The following is a 22,269-nucleotide window of genomic DNA, read 5'->3' as shown; positions in this document are numbered from 1 at the left end:
AATCTTGTCCCCGTAATCCATAAGACAGCAATACATTGTGAGTTGCAGTGTATTCCTGGAGAAGACATTTCATTTAATTCTGTAAGGAGGATTTCTCAGGATAGTTTGCCTCTACCTTCACGAGTTAGCCAGTTCGGTTTCTCCAGCTATTCTGTAACACTTTCCTATGGGTCAGTAAACCCTGTGACCATTCATGCTGCCTTTCTCACTTTCTCATATTAATGAGAGAATATCAAATTCCACATATCTGGGGTTCTATCAGTTTGCTACTTGATGTGTCCTCCAACTAAAATCGTTTCATTGCCGTTGTATTTGTAGGCAATATAATCATAATATTATTGTTGTAGAGACATCCAAAAAATTCAGACAAAACAAAATATTCTGACTTTACTACCAGTAAGATATCTGACACTGTCAATGACACACAATTGTTAGCCCTGGTCTGTAGCTAACATTCTGCAAACAAAAAAAGCGTTGCATGAAAATGGTGGCTTGGCGTCCATGAGGTACTGTTCAACTGCTTAACTGGAATGAGTTTCCTTCCTTCATGCTCAATGGCCCCTTTCCACATGGCATGTGAGAGTTGTGATGAACCAGTAATCTAGCTTTATTTTTTGTGGGTTACACAGCCTCTGAAAGAGTGGATATGATACTAATGACTAGATATTTTTAATTACTGGCTTTTCCAAATACTATATACAAAACACACACTAAAAAACTGAACTAATTCATAGGCAGTTGTGTGGCTATGATATTATATTTCTTTGTAAAACATTAAGTTGCTAATATTGTTAATACAGAAACTGTAGGGGTTGTGAGGCAGTTGAATTACATTTTTGGAAAGTGGATAGCTTGTGCAATAGTAATACATCCTACATGATTTGCTTTGGATTACACATTCCACATTTTTCTGAAATGATTGAGAATGTCCAAATATCAAAAGGAAACATTTTGTAAAATGTAAAACAGAGTTAGTCAAAAATCCAATGATTGAAATGGGAGAAGTTGCTTGCACTGGACCAGACAAATGAGGAAAATTCTTCAAAATTCTGTGGACCTTTTTTTTTAAATAAAAATTCAGAAATATTTTTGAAGAAAAAGTTATAGTAACAGATACAGATGTTTTGTAAGGGAATCACAGAAACAAAAAGCATTGAAAGTAATGTTTTATAACTAACAAAAAATTCAGATAAGATTCTCAGTATACCCTGACCTTATATCACTTCTAGCCATTATCATTAGTTGGTTGGTTGGTTGATTTGGGGGAGGGGACCAAACAGCGAGGTCATCAGTCCCACTGGATTAAGGAAGGATGGGGAAGGAAGTTGACCATGTCCTTTCAAAGGAACCATCCAGTCATTTGCCTGAAGCGATTTAGGGAAATCACCACTGTCAGGCACAGTTAGCTACTAATGAGGAATGGGGTTATTCATTTTAAAGCTGGAAGGACGATTAAGGTTTAACAAACTGTCAACAGAGACATCATTAGAAAGAGTCCAAGCCTTGACTGCACAATGATGGGTAACAAAATCAGTCATGTCCTTTTCAAAGGACCAATCCTTGTATTCACCCTGACAAATTTCGGGAAACTACAGACATTCTAAATTGGCTGCATGGGGAATTAAGCCTGCAACTACTGAAAGTGAGTCCAGTGCTTTAATGATTGCAACACACCATTACTTATAATTCATTTCAAGCCCTTTTTAGTGATGATATATTGATTTTCATTGGGGTTAAAGACAGCCAGGTCTTTAGCACACACATTAAAATCTTAAATGATGTGAGTAATTACAAGTGGTAAAAATTCAACAGGAATTAAACCCCCACAAATGTGCAGTGAAACTATCTAAGGCAGTTCAAGAGATACACGTGGCTGGGTGACCGCTGGAGTGAACCAAGATGAGTCAGCCACTCAACACACTAACATTTCCACACAAAAGCTTAGACACTACACAAAATTTTAGGTAGAGGGCAGGTCCCATATAAATTTCTTCTGCTCTCTAACCAAAATGTAACACACAGTTAATATCTGGCATGTAGCTCTGCATGTCACAAATGAGGAGAAGCAGGCAGAGAGGTGGGATTCCTCTGGCCAGAATATGAAACCAAGAGTTAATGGACTATGTCTTATTTGAGCGAGGGTAACTTCACCACCTCATAATGACTTGTACCATGTATGCCACAGCTGAATGGTTGGCTTCAATAACTGCAGCTTTTGTTCCTCACTGCTAGCTGCTGCTCTTCCTATAACTGCATGGCTTTCTCAACTGACTGTGAGATGACTGCCTGCAGGGGAATCAACACTGTGTTGCTTGCAGACCACCTTGTCTTGCTTGTTCATTTTTCCAGATTCTCACAAGTTCTGGTACACAGCAAAATGATACATGTTTCACCTGCTGATGAAGAAGCAGCAGTTTTTCTTGCATTGCTTGTATCAGCTTCATTGTAGGGACACTTGCTGAAATACTTATCAGGCCTAAAGGCAGTTAGAGCAAAGCAGAACTTGGTGCTTCGATAACTCATCTGCTTCACTGTCTTCAGAATCACAAGCAGTTGTATACTGAATACAGTGCAGAAACTACGAATTTGACTCCTGAAGATATGCCTGAGGAAAACGACGGAACATATAAAGGAATACACTTACTCGAGCCATCAATGTATACTATACTACAATCATGATGCCTACCTGAAGTGTTAAAAGATAAAAGAGTTATAAAGTAAACCTGGAGTGCATTCCTTCTTAAAATTAATCAATTATACAATATATTTGGACCTACTAAGAAGCGAAGATGGAGATCTGCTTCACCTTTGGCAAAATATAGGTAGTACGAAAATTGCATGGGGCCTGATTGTCACATGGTGTACAACACACCACAGACAATACAGAACCAAGCTCCCACATGGAAAATGAGCTGTTTTACACCTCTTCACTGGCAGAACTGAAATCACAATTGACCTTTATGCTCCCATGGTGCAGTGGATTGGGTTTTTAACATGATCCATTTCTTGGAAGCTCCCCCTCCCCCCCCTCCCCCCCCCCATGAACAATGGACCTCAATGATGGTGAGGTGGCTTGCATACCTCACTGATACTGATAGCCATACTGAAGGTGCAACCACAATGGAGTTGCATCTGTTGAGACGCCAGGAAACATTTGGTTCCTGGGAACCAACGAAAATGGCTTTGTTCCTGAGGGCATGCAGCTCTACTGTATGATTAAATGATGATGGCATACTATTGGGTAAAATATTCCAGATGTAAGCTAGTTGCCATTTGGATCTCCAGGCGGGAACTATTCAGGATGGTACTGTCAATGAGAGAATGAAACTGGCACTCCACGGGCCAGAGTGTGGAATGTTAGGTTACTTGATCAGGCAGCTACATTAGAAAATTTACAAAGGGAAATGGATACCTTGAAGTTAGACATAGTGCAAATTACTGAAGTTCAATGGCAGGGACAAAAGGACTTCTGGTCAGGTGAGCAAAGGACTATAAATACAAAACAGAATAGGGATAATGGTGGAGTAGGTTTAATAATGGATAAGAAAATTAGAATGTGGGTAAACTCTATTGTAAACATTATCAAACCCAAGATAGACACAAAGTCCACATTCACCACAGTAGTGCAAGTTTATATGCCAACTAGCTCTGTACATGAAGAGACTGAAGAAACATAAGATATAATAAAAGAAATTATTCAGGGAGTTCAGGGAGATGATAATTTAATTGTGATGGGGGATTGGAATTTGACAATGGGGAAAGGAAGAGAAGTAAAAATGCTAGGAGAATACGAGCTGGGATAAAGAAAGGAAAGAGAAAGCCGTTTGGTAGAATTTTGACAGAGCGTAATTTAATCATTGCTAATACATGGAATAATGAAAGAAGGTTATATACGTGGAAGAGACCTGGAGATAAATTTTACATTTAATACATAATAACAAGACAGATATTTCAGAACTGGATTTTAAATTTTAAGATGTTTCCAGGGGCAGATGTGGACTCAGACCACAGTTTATTGGTTATAATCTGTAGATTAAAACTAAAGAAATTGCAAACAGGTACAAAATTAAGAAGTTCAGACCTAGATAAGTTGAAAGAATGAGAGGTTGTTTACAGTTTCAGAGGGAGCATTTGGCAATGATGGATTTGAAAGAGTGGAAAGGAGTACAGTAGAGGAGGAATAGGTACCTTGAAGAGATGAAATAGTGAAGACAAGGCCTAGTAGAAATCGTTTGACATCATTGGAGATATTTAATTTAATTGATGAAAGGAAAAAAATATAAGAATGTAGCAAATGAAGCAGGCAAAAAGGAATACAAATGTTTAAAAAATGAGACTGACAGGAAGTGCAAAACGGATAAGCAGGAAAGGCTAGAGGACAAATGTATGAATTTACAAGTGTACTTCATCAGGGATAGATACTGCACACAGGAAAATTAAACAGGCCTTTAGGGAAAAGAGAAGCAGCTGTATGAATATCAAGAGTTCAGGTGGAAAACCAGTCCTAAGCAAAGAAGGGAAAGATGAAGGTTGGAGGGAGTATATAGAGGGTCTATACCAGGGAGTCAGGCTTGAAGGAAGTATTATTGAATGGGAGGAGAATGTAGCTGAAGATGAGATGGGAGATATGATACAGTGAGAAGAATTTGACAGAGCACTTAAATACCTAAGTCAAAACAAGGCCCCTGGAGCGGACAATATTTCGTCAGAACAACTGATAGCCTTGGGATAGCCAGCCATGACACAACTGTTCCACCTGGTGTGCAAGATGTATGAAACAGATGAAATTGAAGAATGTAATAATACTAATCAGGTATGGCTATTACCCAACTATCATTTTAGTAAGTCATAGTCACAAAATACTCACAAATTCTTTACAGAAGAATGGGTAAAATTGTACATGGAGACAAAGAGATGCATACAGTAAGCAGATTTAGAAGGATGTAGGTTGCAGTATTTATTCAGATACGAGGAGGTTTGCACAGGATAGAATAGCAGGGAGAGCTGCATGAAACCAGTTTTGAACTGCAGACCACAACAACAATTCTTGGAAGCTGTCATGCTATTCAAACACAGCAAGTTCACTGTATAGTATCTAGTTTGCCATACTGAGCACCAATCATAGCAGCTTTCTTCTGAGAACTATTCTGTGTGACAGGTGAATACAAATTGAAAAGTAGTCAGTAAAGTGCAAGTCATCAACTCCTTCCATTTGAGCAGCAAATGTGAAGGCTGTGGAACATACTAAGATATCAATAGCAGTGAATGACCCTGTTGCAGCACTAAGTGCGAACTCTGCTCCCTACAACAGACATGTACTAGGTAACATTAAGAAGCTCTGAATTGCCCTACTTCTCACACAGGTTGTTGTTGAGCAGTATATGGATTAAAATCTCCACAAGGGAATTTCCAGAGAGCTCTATGGGAGACCTCAGGTCTAGAATTTAATTCTGAGAGCGGATAAGGTACATATGGTTAGTTTATGATGTACTTACATGGGAAAAGTGACAGCTTGCAGCCTGTCAGTGAGGGGGGAGAGGCAATGTGTGGTATGTATTGCTTATGAAATTAACCAAGACTCCTTTACAGAATGAGATTTTCACTTTGCAGCGGAGTGTGCGCTGATATGAAACTTCCTGGCAGATTAAAACTGTGTGCCCGACCGAGACTCGAATTCGGGACCTTTGCCTTTCGCGGGCAAGTGCTCTGCCAACTGAGCTACCGAAGCACGACTCACGCCCGGTACTCACAGCTTTACTTCTGCCAGTACCTTGTCTCCTACCTTAATCTGCCAGGAAGTTTCATATCAGCGCACACTCCGCTGCAGAGTGAAAATCTCATTCTGGAAACATCCCCCAGGCTGTGGCTAAGCCATGTCTCCACAATATCCTTTCTTTCAGGAGTGCTGGTTCTGCAAGGTTCGCAGGAGAGCTTCTGTAAAGTTTGGAAGGTAAGAGATGAGGTACTGGTAGAAGTAAAGCTGTGAGTACCGGGCGTGAGTCGTGCTTCGGTAGCTCAGTTGGTAGAGCACTTGCCTGCGAAAGGCAAAGGTCCCGAGTTCGAGTCTCGGTCGGGCACACAGTTTTAATCTGCCAGGAAGTTTCAAGACTCCTTTAGCTCGTTCTTTTTGCAAAGACTGTATGCATGCAGCACAGGAGCATCACAGAATCTCTTGAAAATATATTCACACTGGTCTTCCCTGTGTTAGAACTTTTAGTTCCCCATGTCTGCCTGAGCCCATTGCAGCTGTCTTGGCAGTGGGGTTTCTGAACCTCTTTCCTCTGAGATTGAGAGTCTGCAGCAATGAGGGAGTTATTTAAGAGTCTTGTCAGTTTCCTCATACTGACTTCCTGTACAGCATATGCAATGGTCATCAGATCTACCAGTCATGAAACAGGTTGAGTGTTCTGAGAGTTTTTTTTTCCTTTTTTAACTGGGTCTGTTTCATTGTCGGACTTGGTACTTTGCTTGGATTCTGAGAATGATGATAAACTGTTCTAACAGAATGATTCTTTTGAATCTCACTAGCTGTTTGCCGTGATGGTATGTTGTTATTTTCGATATGCTCCACCACCAATTTTTTTTTTTCCTTCAAGGCATAAAAGTGTGTTTCCAGTCACTAAAACTGACGACAACTGGAAGAGCACTATGTTCATCAAATGCCCCTCCATATATGTACGCAGTGACACATATAGGCTGAGGATGACAATGCAGTCAGTTGGTACTGTTGAGCCTATTTGGACAGAATTTGTTTTCTGCATACCAGTGTGTTTAGTCAGTGGCAAACATTTGAAGGAACATTTACAGGTTGTAACGTGTCCTGTTGTATGTTAAATGGAAAATGATATTATATTCTCTTGTCGAAGATGACAAATATTTTTATGGTACCACACGAATTTGGTGTTGGAGAAATGTGATGGATACTGTAGATTTGTCTGCAAGAAAGCTCATCGCTCTTTGCATTGCGACATTTACTCCATGAAATGACAATTCACTGAAATGGAACTGAGGTAGACATACTGACTAGATTCTTTGTATAGTCTAGGCATTGCTGGCAGCCACTGTAACTTAACTTTCAATTCACACGAATTCTGTGTATTTACTGTGAGCTAGATAAGAAAGAAATCTCACCAAAGGGGTAGGGCAAATGTGTACTGCCTCTTCCAGAATATAAATTTGTTAATTATTTATAAACATACGTTGGAGTTCTAATTTGATCAAAGATATTTCGGATATTCAAAGATCTTGCAGATCGATGAAGACTGGATGGATATTTAGAACTTTAAAACATGATCAGGTTCTCTCTCTCTCTCTCTCTCTCTTTTTTTTTAGGAAAAAATTGCCATTTCAACAATTTTTAACTCACGGCAACAAGATTATCTCATCCACTCTTCATAAATGCCATGTTAGCACATATGCTGACCCCGAGTGGTTTATAAAGCTGAAATTAATTATTTTTTATCAAGTTTTCAGGAACAGTTGATTCGTAGCTTTTGCATGAGGCTACAGAAACAGCACAGAATAAATTATGAGACTTTGTCAGACATGTTCAACAGAAAATAAAGCAACCATTAATTATAACATAAAGCCATGAATAGCCTTACTTTTCTGAACAAAGGAAGTGTATTCGTTAAAGAAAATATCCCCCCTTCGATTGTTAGACTTCTTAAATTCAAAGATAATTAGTATTCAAACCTTTTATAATCTGTCACTCCAATAATATGTGGCAAAAAATGTGTTTAAGGCTATCCAGCTGCCTATTTTTATGAAACCATTCACTTCAGAATTGAAGCACCTGTTACTGAAGAAAGTGCTTTCATAAATTGTCACTGTCTTCAATAACAGATGCTTCAATTCTGCGGTGAATGATTTCACGAAGGTAGGCAGCTGGACAGCCTTAATTACATTTTTTGCCTCACATTATTGGATACACTGTGTAACCTTGATTTCCTGTACCTTTTTGCCCTTTTAGATGAGTGGGCTTTCTTTGACACACACTGGATGTTGTTGGGAGCAGTTAACACATGTGGAAAAAGTTTTACATGGAGTATTTCCTTTATTGGTAGACAAAACACATCTAACACACAGCGCCTACTCTGTGCAGCCCCCAGTGTTGTGCCCAAAATGTTAGCCTTTAAAAGACAATGCAATGGGTTAGGTGCGTAAGCCCTAACTTTATGGCAGATGAAACTTGCTTCAATGTAATCCAGTAATTTAGGCTCTGAACAATCTAAATAAAAGCTACAGTCTCTTCTAGATAATCATTTACTTTTTTCACAATATTTCTAATTTCTGCCATACATTTATTTCCCACCTTTGTTGTAGCTCTTTTGTGTCCAGCTGCCCAACCCTGCAGCTGACTAGCCCTTTTCCACAATTTAGGGGTATGTTTAGATTTCTGGTCAAAATATTCTCTTAGCAATCTAACATTTAACAGCTTGTTTACCTGGTCAGCTCTTTTTGTCTGGACTACCAGTGTGCCTTTCTTCAGTCTCTTAATAGATTTCAGTGACCCTGCAAGTTCCTCTTAAAATTTCATTGCTGTAGAAAGGTGACAGTTACTCAAATATTTATGCCTCTCTTTTAATAATGTTAAAGATAAGCACAGCATTATTTACTGCAGGTTGTGGTCTATCACTAACTTTCTTAACCATAGTCTCCAAGACTGGCAGACTAGCCACACAAGGTTGGTTTGGGGTGTATTCACTTTCCATTGGAGCTATCGAGAGTTTGTGGCTGTTGCAGGATCTGTTAGCATCACATGAACAGCTACGGAACTAAAGATCCCCACAGATAGAGTCTAACTTATCTGGCTAAGCCTTATTTTACTGGCATGAGGCACATGCCCCAAGAGGTTACCCGATAATCTGTCCTTCACATCAACTACCATCCACCCAACTGACATATAGCACACATTGAGGTTAAGGTGGTTTTTTAAATACAGGGTTATTACAAATGATTGAAGCGATTTCACAGCTCTACAATAACTTTATTATTTGAGATATTTTCACAATGCTTTGCACACACATACAAAAACTCAAAGTTTTTTTAGGCATTCACAAATGTTCGATATGTGCCCCTTTCGTGATTCGGCAGACATCAAGCCGATAATCAAGTTCCTCCCACACTCGGCGCAGCATGTCCCCATCAATGAGTTTGAAAGCATCGTTGAAGCGAGCTCGCAGTTCTGGCACGTTTCTTGGTAGAGGAGGTTTAAACACTGAATCTTTCATATAACCCCACAGAAAGAAATCGCATGGGGTTAAGTCAGGAGAGCGTGGAGGCCATGACATGAATTGCTAATCATGATCTCCACCGTGCCGAAAATTCAAAGCGTTTGACTTTGTCATTGGGTGTCAGGGCTTGTAGCAATTGTAAACGGTAAGGCTTCTGCTTTAGCCTTTTCCGTAAGATTTTCCAAACCGTCGGCTGTGGTACGTTTAGCTCCCTGCTTGCTTTATTCGTCGACTTCCGCAGGCTACGCGTGAAACTTGCCCGCACGCGTTCAACCGTTTCTTCGCTCACTGCAAGCTGACCCATTGATTTCCCCTTACAGAGGCATCCAGAAGCTTTAAACTGTGCATACCATCGCCGAATGGAGTTAGCAGTTGGTGGATCTTTGTTGAACTCCGTCCTGAAGTGTCGTTGCACTGTTATGACTGACTGATGCGAGTGCATTTCAAGCACGACATACGCTTTCTCGGCTCCTGTCGCCATTTTGTCTCACTGCGCTCTCGAGCGCTCTGGCGGCAGAAACCTGAAGTGCGCCTTCAGCCGAACAAAACTTTATGAGTTTTTCTACGTATCTGTAGTGTGTCGTGACCGTATGTCAATGAATGGAGCTACAGTGAATTTATGAAATCGCTTCAATCATTTGTAATAGCCCTGTAGAGGTTTGCACAATCCCCACAATCCAGGAGGTTAAGGGAAGACCCCATTCCTTATAACATACAACAGGGGCGTCCAACCTGTGGTCCGCATGCAGCGCAAAGCAAGTATCTATATCGATCCAGAAGTACGCATCTATCACATGACAACTTAAAAAAAAATCATTTATATAAAGCCATGATAAAATTAGTATTTTTAATGTGAAACGCCTGCCACATGATACTATTCTCTCCCTATGGGGGGAAAAACGAGAGGAGTGAGGAAAGATCAGCAGGCATATTGGCATAGGGTTGCAAACAAAGATTGTAAGACTCTCCCGTGATAGGACGCACATATTGGAAACTGTTGGGTGGAGGGTGTGGGGATAGTATGTTACTGTAGGTTGAGGCTAGGATAGTTATGGGAGCAGAGAATGTATTGTAAGGATAACTCCTGTCTGCACAGTTCACAAAAGCTGGTGGTGGAGGGGAGGATTCAGATGGCTCAGTAGTGAAACAGCCGTTGAAATCAAGTGTTATCTTCAGCTGCATGTTGTGTCACAGGTTGGTCTACTATGCTCTTGACCACAGTTTGGCAGTGGCTGTTTATCCTGGTAGACAGCTGGTTGGTGGTAGTCATACCAATGTAAAAAGCTGTGCAATTATTGCAGCAGAGCTGGTAAATGACATGGCTGCTTTCACAGATGGCCCAGTCCCTCCTGGGGTAAGATAAACCTGTGACAGGACTGGAATAGGAAGTGCTGGGTGGATGGATTGGGCACGTCTTGCACCTGGGTCTTCCACAGTGATATCTTTGTGGCAAGGGATGGGGATTGGGAGTGTCATAGGGATGGACTAGGAGGTTGTGGATTTTGGGTGGGTGATGGAGCACCACTTTAGGGGGGGGGGGGGGGTGCAATCTCAGGTAGAATGTCCCCCATTTCAGGGCATGATGATAGGTAATCAAAGCCCTGGCGAAGGATGTGGTTCACTTGTTGCAGTCCAAGATGGTATTGGTTGATGAAGGGGGCACAGGAGATCTGTTTGCAGACTAAGTCTGGGGGATAGTGTCTGCCCGTGAAGACCTTGGCGAGACCCTCAGCATTCTGGGCAAGGGGGTTCTTGTCATTGCAGATATGCCTTCCCTGGATAGCTAGCCTGTATGGGAGGTTTGGCGTGGAAATGATAACAGCTGTCCAAATGTAGGTATTGTTGGCGGTTGGTGGGTTTACTGTGGACAGAGGTGCTGATGGAGCTATCACAGAGGAGGAGGTCAACATCTAGGAAGGTGGCACATTAAGTTGATGAGGACCACCATCAATGGACCTGAAATAGGCTAGGGGTTTGGCATTTTGGAAGGCTAGGAAGGTCTCTTCTAGATGGCCCATAAACAGGTTGGCATTGGAGGGTGCCGTGCATGTCTCCCCGGTTGTGCGACAGACTTGTTTGTATACCTTGCCTTCAGAGAAGATAAAGTTAGTGAGGTGAATGAGGTAGTGGGTTTGAAGTCTGAAGGACATTGGTAAAGTTAGTGATCAACAGCAGTAAGACTATGGGCATGAGGGATGCTGCTATATAGGTAACTAACATCAACAGTGACGAATACGGATCCAGGAGGTAAAGGGGTGGAGATGATGGAAAGTCAGTGAAGGAAATGGTTGGTATCTTGGATGTGGGAGGCTAGATTACGGGAAATTGGTTGGAGGTGTTGGTCAATGAGGGCCGAAATTCTATCAGTGGGGGCACAATAACCAGCCACAACAGGGCATCCAGGATTGTTGGGTTTGCAGATTTTGGGGAGCATGTAGAAAGTGGATGTGCTGGGTATGGTGGTATGAACTGGGAGAGGCAGGGCAATATTGGAATTAGGTTCGCTTTGGTTGGAAGGATTGGCAACAAAGAAGTGTTTCCGCTGCAGGGATTGGGGGAAGGACAGTAGGACTTCGATAAGTCCAGCATGATTAAATTTATGTGTGTGACTAAAGGTGAAGCCTTCGGGTAGGACAGAAACTTTTGTTGTGGAGCTGAGGGTTTTGGAGGAAAGGTTAACAACAGTGGTTCTGGATTTGGTGGAGTGTTTGGTAGGAGGTTTTGGGGGGATGTGGCAAGTTGAAAAGATCACCTAGGAAGGGTTTAGGTGCTATGAGGGGTGGAAGGAGGAGGAACATTGTGGGTGATAGGGGTTGGAGAGTGACATCTCGAGGCAGCAGTAGGATGCCACCGCGTCGGATAACTTATGGAGGTGATATCTGGAATGCTACTCCAGATACTGGAGACCAAGGGATTCGGTGTCAGAGACATGATGTATGAAGCAGGGATTGCACAGTAGCTGTATCTTGTGGAGGGAGCAGAGGTGGTTCTGGGATGCCTGTGCCATGGAGATATGTTTTTGCAGTACCAGGTTTGTGAAGGCCAACAACTGGTGGAATCTGAAAGGTGAAGGTCATTGTGAAAGGAGGGGTGGGATCCAGAGAAAGCAATTTTTATAGTTAGGCCTTTTGGGGGGATTCAATGGTTTAGGCAGCATTTAAGAAATAGGATGTGGGACTGGGTTTTAGCAAGAGAAAGCAATACTTTTCCGAACTGGTGCAGAAAGCTGGAGAAGGAGTCCATTGTGACATAAATGGTGCAAAGGAAATGGGCATGACACACAGATGGACAAAATAGGTCTTGATGGTTGAGAGAGGGGCTGGATAAGAGAAAATATGTGTAAAAAATACGCAAAGACACACAAAAACATGCACATGTATGCAGAAATATGCACAGATACATAAAAATATGCAAAGTGCATAAAAAGTACAGAAACGAGAGAGAAATGGAACAGATGAGTATGGGAGTACGTGTGTGTTGTGATAGGGAAGAGGGTAGAAGGAGACTGGGTTAGGTCGAAAATTTGAGTTCATTTGATATGAGCAGGTGTGGAAAATTAAAATAAAACACTAAAGTATGTCAGGATGAGGGATGAAGTGGGTCCAATAAGAATAAATATAATTACTACTATTGGAGGAAACGATTTGGTGCCTGAGAAGTTGAATCAACAATCCATGTGGTCACGAAGCCTGTGCTGTGTGCGGACAATCGTTATACAGTGTGCCTCGGAAGTAGATGCGGTTTGGAGGGTGGTGAAAAAAACAAAGGAAAGACAGGAAAGAATGGACACTGAGAAGAGCAATGCTACAGAGAACAGTAACAAAGGGAAACATCACAGAATTGCAGGATAGAAGAAAAGCTGTTCGGCCCTATCAAGCAATGGAAACTCTAGGTATGAATAATAACAATGAAGGAAAAGAGATTGCTACTATCACACTAAGTTGCAGACAGGCATTATCAAAAGACACTTACACATACGCTTTCGTTAGGAAAACAGAAACACACGCCATCCATTCACACATGCAAGCACACTTTCCATACACATGACTGCCTACTCCGGCAGGTCGGGCCACAACACAACAAGTGTGAGGTCAGGCCACAACGCAACTATCAAGTGTGATGGCAGCAGCAATCTGGAAAGGGGGGGGGGGAGGCGGAGAAGGGAAAGGAACAGAGGTGTATGGGTGGGGGAAGAGGAGTGCTGACTGATGAAAGGTGCGGCGACTAGAATGCATGGAGCAAAACATCCTAGACCATCCGTATGCCGCCAAACCCAAATCTAACCCATTGCCAAGGATCATATCCCTGTGGAAGACTCAGGTGCAAAACCTGCCCAATCCATCCACTCAGCACTCCCTATTCCAGTCCTGTCACACGTTTATCCTCCCGTATCAGGCATCGGGTTACCAACAAAAGCAACCATGTCACGTATTGGCTCTGCTGCAGTCATCGTACAGATTTCTATATTGGTATGACCACCAACCAGCTTTCTGCCAGGATTAATGGCCACTGCCAAACTGTGGGTGAGAGCAAAGTAGACCACCCAGTGGTACCACATGCGGCTCAACATAACATGCTCAATTTCAATGGCTGCTTCATTACTGGAGCCATATGGATCCCTCTCTCCACCATCAGCTTTTCTAAACTGTGCAAATGAGAGTTATCCTTACAATGGATTTTCTGCTCTCATAATTATCCTGGCCTCAAACTACAGTAAACACTGACCCCACACCCTCCACCCTACGGTTTCCAACCCCTTTGCCATATCCCCCCCTCCTCATTCTCATCTCCAATCCTCTTTGTTTGCCACCCTCTGCCAATGCAACTGCCAACATTTCCTCGCTCGTCTCCTTTTTCGCTCTGTTTTCCCCACCTCCCTCCTGCCCCACAACCCCTCGATTCCATGCCTGTTGGCACTCTAGTCCCTGTGTACTCCACCAGGCAGCACTCCTCTTCCCTCACCCATATACAGTTATTCCTTCCCTACCCCCTCCAGACTGCTGCTACCTCCATGATAGTTGCACTGTGGTCCAAGCTCCCAGAGTAGGTGGTCACGTGTGCTTGCTAGTGTGGATGAAACGAGTGTGCCCCTCTTTTTCCGATGTAGGCTGAGAGCTTAAATGTGTCTTTTAATTGTGCCCATCTGCAACTTAGCATGTTCTCTTCCAGTAAGTAACAATCTACCAGCGCACACTCCGCTGCAGAGTGAAAATCTCATTCTGGAAACAATCTACCTGTTCCTACATTGTTGATATTCATACCTGGAGTTTCCACTGTTTGATTTTGTTTTATTCTCTCCCCCTTCCTCTATCTCTTCTCTCAGTGGTTATTGTTAATAGTGTTAAGTATATTATATGCAACCTAAAAATACTTGTGTTCTTCCAATGTGGCCCAGGTAAGCTAAAAGGACAGGCACTCCTGACATACAAGGTTTGACTGCTGTGTGACACAGACTTCAATAAAGCATGTACTGAGCTTATGATTGTAGAGAATTGGTGGTGCTCACCTCTCCCCAACTTAGGGAACACAGGTCCGTCAAACTCATACCAAGCTGAAAGGTCAAACCTGTTCTCAGCTAAAAGCCAAGTCCATGTGTGCTCATCATTTGGCATGACACATAATGCACATATTGCTTACTGAACACCAGTTATGTGAGAAATGTTAGCCTGTCACGAGGACAGGTAAAATTGGAATTTATACATCTCAAAGTAAAACATATATAATCAGTAAAAAATAAAGAAAACCAATTTGAATCTGAACTACAATATTTAAATAACACAGTAATGTGCATCACAAAACAGGAGTGTAAAGTGACAAAAAGAAAATATGTAATCTTAACTGCACATGAAACGGTAGACTGTTGGTGAAAGGCTTCCTTCAACAGCATAGGATTATTATTTCATGCCAGAAATGAAATGCATTTAAAGTGAGATATGTTTGTAAGTGCTGATAATAACTTTGATATATAATGCACTGAACTAAAGGCTACAGGAGAGGCACTGAGCATGGATATGCAAATGAAAGTATATGCAGTGTCTCAGAAAGTCAACTTACGTAAGAACAAACAGACTGAGAAGGTCTGCATGACCTGGCCTTACTTCATATGCTTCCCAAACCTATGTCTCTTTCCTCCCTGGTGAAGGAACTAACCGTTCTGAAAGATAGGAAGAGTATTCTTCTACTTCTAATGCGTCTATTGACAGTGCAGAAAATTTGCCTCCTGAAGGTAAATAATGATAAGCCATTCTGTTACCTTATAATCTTAAAGTTTTTTTCCCTACGTGCTTTCATCTTTTGATAAAATTCAAACTGTGGCTTGAATCTTTCAGCAAACAAGCAAAAAAAGCTTATTATAGAACTGGTTCAACACATAAAAGTTAGATTATCTCACAAACAGTTATTTTTAATTGTAGTGATGACATCATGTGACTGCATGTTCAATTTATTCTTTATTAGGCTATCAATTCAATCAGTTAATAAGTCAACGACACAAGCAATACAAAAAATGAAATGGCAAAGAATAATGAGAAAATGTTAGCATAAAATAGTGCTAAACAGTAAATGTCACAGCTTTAGTTCTAATCAGCTGGCATTCATTTTCTTTTTGGAAGAAACTTAGATATGTGTAGAATGTTACCACATGCACAAATTAGTTTGCGATGTGAATGTAAAATGAAAATTGGCATTCTACAGATTTGAATGTGGAATGTCAGATCCCTTAATCAGACAGGTAGGTTAGAAAATTTAAAAAGGGGAATGGGTAGGTTAAAGTTAGATACATAGAGGGAATTAGTGGAGTTTGGTGGCAGGAGTTCTAAATACAAAATCAAATAGGGGTAATGCAGGAGGTGGTTTAATAATGATTAAAAAATTGGAGCACAGATAAGCTACTATAAAAAGCATAGTGAACACATTATTGTAGCCAAGATAGACATGTAGCCCACACCTACCACAATAGTACAAGTTTATATGTCAACTAGCTCCACAGATAATCAAGAGATTGAAGAAATGTGTGATGCAACTAAAGAAATTATTCAGATAGTTAAGGGATACGAAAATTTAATAGTCGTGGGGGACTGGAATTTGATAGAAGGGAAAGGGAGAGAAGGAAAAGTAGCAGGCGAGTATGGACTGGGGTAAGGAATGAAAGAGGAAGCCACCTGGTAGAATTTTGCACAGAGCATAACTTGATCATAGCTAACACTTGGTTCAAGAATCATGAAAGAAGGTTGCACACGTGGAAGAGGCCTGGAGACATTGGAAGGTTTCAGACAGAGATTTAGGAACCAGGTTTTAAACTGTAAGACATTTCCAGGGGCAGATGTGGACTCTGACCACAACTGATTGGTTATGAACAGTAGATTAAAACTGAAGAAACTGCAAAAACGTAGGAAATGAAAGAGATGGGGCCTGGATAAACTGAAAGAACCAGCTGTAGAGAGTTTCAGAGAGAGCGTTAGGGAATGAGACAAATACAGGGGAAAGAAATACAGTGGAAAAAAAATGGGTAGCTTTGAGAGATGAAATAACGAAGGTCACAGAGGATCAAGTAGGAAAAAAGACGAGGGCTAGTAGAAGTCATTGGATAATAGAAGAGATGCTGAATTTAAGTGATGAAAGAAGAAAATATAAAAATGCAGTAAATGAAGCAGGCAAAAAGGAATACAAATGTCTCAAAAATGAGATTGACAGGAAGTGCAAAACTGCTAAGCAAGGATAACTAGAGGAGAAATGTAAAGAGATAGAAGCATATCCCTCTAGGGGTAAGATAAATACTGCCAACAGAAAAATTAAAGAGCTTTGGAGAAAATAGAACCACTTACATGAATATCAAGAGCTCAGATGGAAAACCAGTCCTAAGCAAAGATGGGAAATCAGAAAGACAGAAGGAGTACGTAGAGGGTCTATACAAGGGCAATGTATTTGATGGCGATATTATGGAAATGGAAGAGGACATAGATGAAGATGAGATGGGAGATATGGTAGTGCGTGAAGAATTTGACAGAGCACTGAAAGACCTAAGTCTAAAAAAGGCTCCAGGAAGAGACAAAATTCCATTAGAGCTACTGATAGCATGACCAAACTCTACCATCTGGTGTGCAAGATGTATGAGACAGGTGAAATACCCTCAGACTTCAGAATAATATAATAATTCCAATCCCAAAGAAAGCAGGTGTTAACAGATATGAAAATTACTGAACTATCAGTTTAATAAGTCATGGCTGCAAAATACTAACATGAATTCTTTTCAGACGAATGGAAAAACTGGCAGAAGGAAGATCAGTCTGGATTCCGTAGAAATGTTGGAACATGCAAGGCAACACTGACACTATGACTTATCTTGGAAGACAGAGTAAGGAACGACAAACTTACGTTTCTACCATGTGTAGACCTGGAGAAAGCTTTTGACAATGTTGACTGGAATACTCTCTTTAAAATGCTGAAGGTGGAAGGGGTAAAATACAGGGGAGCAAAAGTATATTTACAATTTGTACAAATACCAGATGGCAGATATAAGAGTCGAGGGGCATGAATGGGAAGCAGTGGTTGGGAAGAGAGCGAGACAGGGTTGTAGCCTCTCCCCGATGTTATTCAATCTGTATACTGAGTAAGCAGTAAAGCAAACAAAACAAAAATTTGGAATAGGGACTAAAATGCACGGAGAAGAAATAAAAATGTTGCGATTTGCCGATGACACTGTAATTCTGTCAGAAACAGCAAAGGACCTGGAAGAGCAGTTGAATGGAATGGACAGTGTCTTGAAAGGAGGATATAAGATGAACATCAACAGAAGCAAAACAATGATAATGGAATGTAGTCGACTGAAGTCAGGTGATGCTGAGGGAATTAGATTAGGAAATGAGACACTTAAAGCAGTAAATGAATTTTTCTGTTTGTGGAGCAAAATAAGCGATTATGGTCGAAGTAGAAAAGATATAAAATGCATACTGGCAATGGCAAGGAAAGCATTTCTGATGAAGAGAAATTGGTTAACATCGTGTATAGACTTCAGCATCACGCAGTCTTTTCTGAAAGTGTTTGCACGGAGTGTAGCCATGTATGGAAGTGAAACATGGACAATAAATAGTTTAGAGAAGAAGAGAATAGAAGCTTTCAAAATGTGGTGCTACAGAAGAATGCTGAAGAGACGGGTAGATCATGTAACTAATGAGGTGGTGCTGAATAGAATTGGGGAGAAGAGGAAATTGTGGCACAATATGACTAATAGAAGGGACCAGTTAGTGGGACACGTTCTGAGGCACCAACGGATGATCAATTTAGCATTGAATCGTGGAGGGTAAAAATCATAGAGGCAGATCAAAAGACGAATACGCTAAGTAAGTTCAGAAGTATGTAGGTTGCATTAGTTATTTGGAGATGATAGAGCTTGCACAGGATAGAGTAGCATGGAGAGCTGCATCAAACCAGTCTCTGAACTGAAGACCATAACAACACCACATGCAAAATGACTTATTGTACATCATGATCAATTGTGTAAAATTATCCATGGAACATGAAACTGACTGACCGTCCCTATCATATTGTGCTGAACTCATTCAGTAGCTATTTAGTTACAACTGTTACACCCGCACGTAAGTTTAGGCCTCTAGTCAACCACTATTACAATACATGACCTGTTATATTTAGTTAATTTGTCAATTCATTTTTAATACATATGGTTGACAAAGATGCAGAATGTCAACATAGAAATTACTTCTTGAGATATGTATGTCCACTATTGTATGTGAGTTAAAGTGCTGGTTGATGCGTACATGTGATGAAATTTAAATGTGGTCACTCAAAAACTGAAACCGGCCAAAAGTGGATGTGAATAAGTTTAAAATTTTGACAAAATGCTTATTGCCCCAGTGAAACCATGGTTTCTACCTTCAAGAAATTCTGTCATCCTTACATTTTTGAATAGTGTATTTAACCAATAACACATGTCCCCACAAGGGGCATTAAAAAGAACCATACTGTAATTGCACTATGCTTTTATAAAACTGAAACATAATGAAATTTTTAAGTTTCACAAGTATACTTACAGCTAAACACTGCTCGACATTCCCTTTTATTTTATGTTGTTATAATCACCAAATGACTTTTCGGTACTGAACTACATACACGAAAGTGGGCATATGAAAATATAGAAAGCAGAGGAACTAATGTTTGTGTACAATATTTATTACTGATTTTAAACAGACTGTAAAGTAATTCTACAATGAATACTACCACTTCGGCCTACCACATATTAATAAAAGGTAGACAGTATCAGTGCCAACATTCACAGAACAGTCAATGGAATGATATGAGCAATCAAAAATGCTGTCATATGACCTTCTTTAAGCAAACAAAATTACACTGATATGGAACAGGTTCAGGAAATAGACATCACTAATTCTGCCCGTATCTTTCACTCAACTTGACACGTCAAGCTGTAGCATCAAGTTGTGATGCCAACACATTATGATGATAGTTACAAAAAGAGGAATAACACTTCACTTAATGGAAAGAAAAACCAGCCACTGATTCACACAGTACACAGTTTACACCAGTAATCATTTTTTTCCAGCATTTCAAAAAAGTTAGATATACATAGGTTCTTTCAGGTGGCAAATTACACGTATCTGTAAAATCTCTCAGGGTTATTAGCATGAAGCTTAAAGTACTTCTTCAGAGTTATAAATAAAGCTGAGACAATACAAATACAGCATGAACAAAGTATGCATAAAAAATTATTGGCAACACAATCCAACAATTATGTGTGGCTATTTCAATTGATTTACCAACACTATCAGCAGTGCAATTAATACAGCATCTTACTTAGTATAGTGAACTGTTAACTTAAAAAACAATAACAGCACTTTTAATCTTTCTTTTTCTGGTTCAAATCACTTTTACTCGCAGTTGCTTTACTTTCATCCTCTTCTGCCTCACTGTATCCCTTACATGCGTACATTAATATGATAATGTTTGTTACTATAACAGCTGCAAGAACTGACCACACTGTGTTCTGAAATCCATCAATATGAAACTGAGTCCTCAGTGTATACTTTGTACCAGTGTATGCAATGAATGGCAATGTGAACATTGCAAGGCTATAAATAACAAAAGAGGCCAGCACTCTTGCAGAATCGGCAAATGACGTATTCTCCACAGGTGGGCTGAATGAGACACCCTCACCTTCAGTGGGTTCCTTGCCTTCCATGATAAATTTAATCCAATCTGAAATAAAAGAGAAACAAAATTACAAATAAAAAGACACTGTTACCTCTTCTACTTTCTTGTTCCTTAGACAGAAACTCTTCATAGCAATGTTCTGCCTTGACCAATTCGTCTTTGTACGAAATTACAGTCTCTACAGGTTTGCTGTTCCCAGGAAGTTGTCTTTTTCCCCACAGGAGTTCAGAGATGAGAATTCGTGCCAGGGACGGGTCCAATCTTTCTTCTTTAAGAAGTATTTCGCTCTTTTCAATTACATAGTCCAGCACTTTTGCATGACGAAGTGCTTCTACTACTAAGGCATACAGCGCCTTAATGTTCTGCAAAACGAGAAAGAATTGACTGCAGGTATTCACTGTCTTTGAAACTTTATTTCTGAACTTTTGGTGGCAAAAAATGTACTATGTACACAAAAATATACTGATTAATTATGGAGATGGCCCATTATTTTAAAACGGATACAAAATCTAAACAGTGGCCTATAACAACGGAATTCATGCGCACTTACTCTGTAACAAAGACTTTTAGTTCGTCAGGTAATGAAATCGGCCAAAAACATGGCCCACAAAATTTACAATTACTTTCGTCATAAAGAAGTTAGTTTACAGGATGGAGGCTATCATCCAGTATTTAAAAAAAATTACTAGACAAAAATACACAAAAAATTTCTAAAAGTACCAGGTCTGCTTAAGTCGACGAAAATCACGCTAATACGCTGTACCACAACATGACAGTGAAACTGCCAGTTCAAGAATTTCAAACCTTTTTAATGGGCATCAATTGGTGTAAGTCCTGTATAATACGCGGAGAGAAACATCCACAATGTAAAAAATTATAACCGCATAGTGAGTGTTAGGTAGCATAAGTAGTAGGCATAGCAACACATATTTGTGAAGCAATGAGAAAATTCATCAGAGTTCATAATATCATAACTTATCCACACGGAAAATTAACTTAAATATTTCCAGGTACATGAAGCTATAAACATTACAAAAGGCGACACAATAACAAACTGCGTTAAGAGTATAATACGATACCCCTATAGCTAATGATGCACACTTGCGATCGTCATAAAACTCACATAAAAGCGTTGGTTGTAAACAAGCGTCTTCAAATTTCCACCAGCAATAACTTCCTTCAATATTTTAGCCGCTACTTTATACGTCCTCGGAACTTTCACTGAATGTGACTTCTTTTCTGACATATCCTCCCAAAGCTTTGTTACACCACCTGATCGCCATAGGCAATGTTTACAAGACCAAACACATGGTTCAAAGCTAATACGAAAGTGTCTCCACTCTCCAGTATGTTTACCACGGATGTTAGGTTATTTATTTAGCATCACACAAGAGAAACTACGACGAATTCAGACGCATGCTTTTTTAATATCAGTTGCAAAGGAAATGCTAAACACGTCAAAGCGAAAGATTATTTATTCAAATGCGTATCTGTAATTACAACGGAGTCCGCTACAGTCACACTAAGGGCAATTCACACTGGCTGTCACGTCACGTCAAAACATTCCACAATGCATTTTAAATGGCCGCATTCGCACAAGCCAACGTCAGATCGTCAGGTCAAGTCACGTCAAGGTTCCTTGGGAAGAAAGTTTTGACGGCTGTGTCGCCTGCCAGCATCAGACGTTAACCGATTTTCGCGCGCTCACTCACTTTATAGTCGTGGGTTTTGTGCTTTACGCCTTCTTAATCTTTATTTTTACTACTGCGCTTTGTTTTTGTGGCAAACTGCAAATGTTCCATTTCACCAGAGAATCGATGTACTGATCGTGTGAGAGCTCGTACTGATGTAA

General features: G+C 40.4%; 1 protein-coding gene across 1 annotated transcript in view; it reads right to left on the bottom strand.

The window, feature by feature from the left end:
* Positions 1 to 21,754, bottom strand: part of LOC124789332 (28S rRNA (cytosine-C(5))-methyltransferase) — an 81,710-nt gene extending 59,956 nt beyond the window's left edge. The window contains exons 1-2 of the mRNA XM_047256650.1: positions 21,541 to 21,754; positions 20,509 to 20,779 (exon numbers count right to left, since the gene is read on the bottom strand). Of these exons, the coding sequence (XP_047112606.1) occupies positions 20,509 to 20,779; positions 21,541 to 21,663 (394 nt within the window). The 5' untranslated portion in view covers positions 21,664 to 21,754. The remainder of the gene's footprint in view (positions 1 to 20,508; positions 20,780 to 21,540) is intronic.
* Between the last annotated feature and the right edge of the window lie 515 nt (positions 21,755 to 22,269).

The sequence above is a fragment of the Schistocerca piceifrons genome, chromosome 3, assembly GCF_021461385.2.
Source record: "Schistocerca piceifrons isolate TAMUIC-IGC-003096 chromosome 3, iqSchPice1.1, whole genome shotgun sequence".
Lineage (NCBI taxonomy): Eukaryota > Metazoa > Arthropoda > Insecta > Orthoptera > Acrididae > Schistocerca > Schistocerca piceifrons.
Note: the sequence above shows the minus strand (reverse complement) of the source record. Positions and strands in the feature narration are given on the sequence as shown.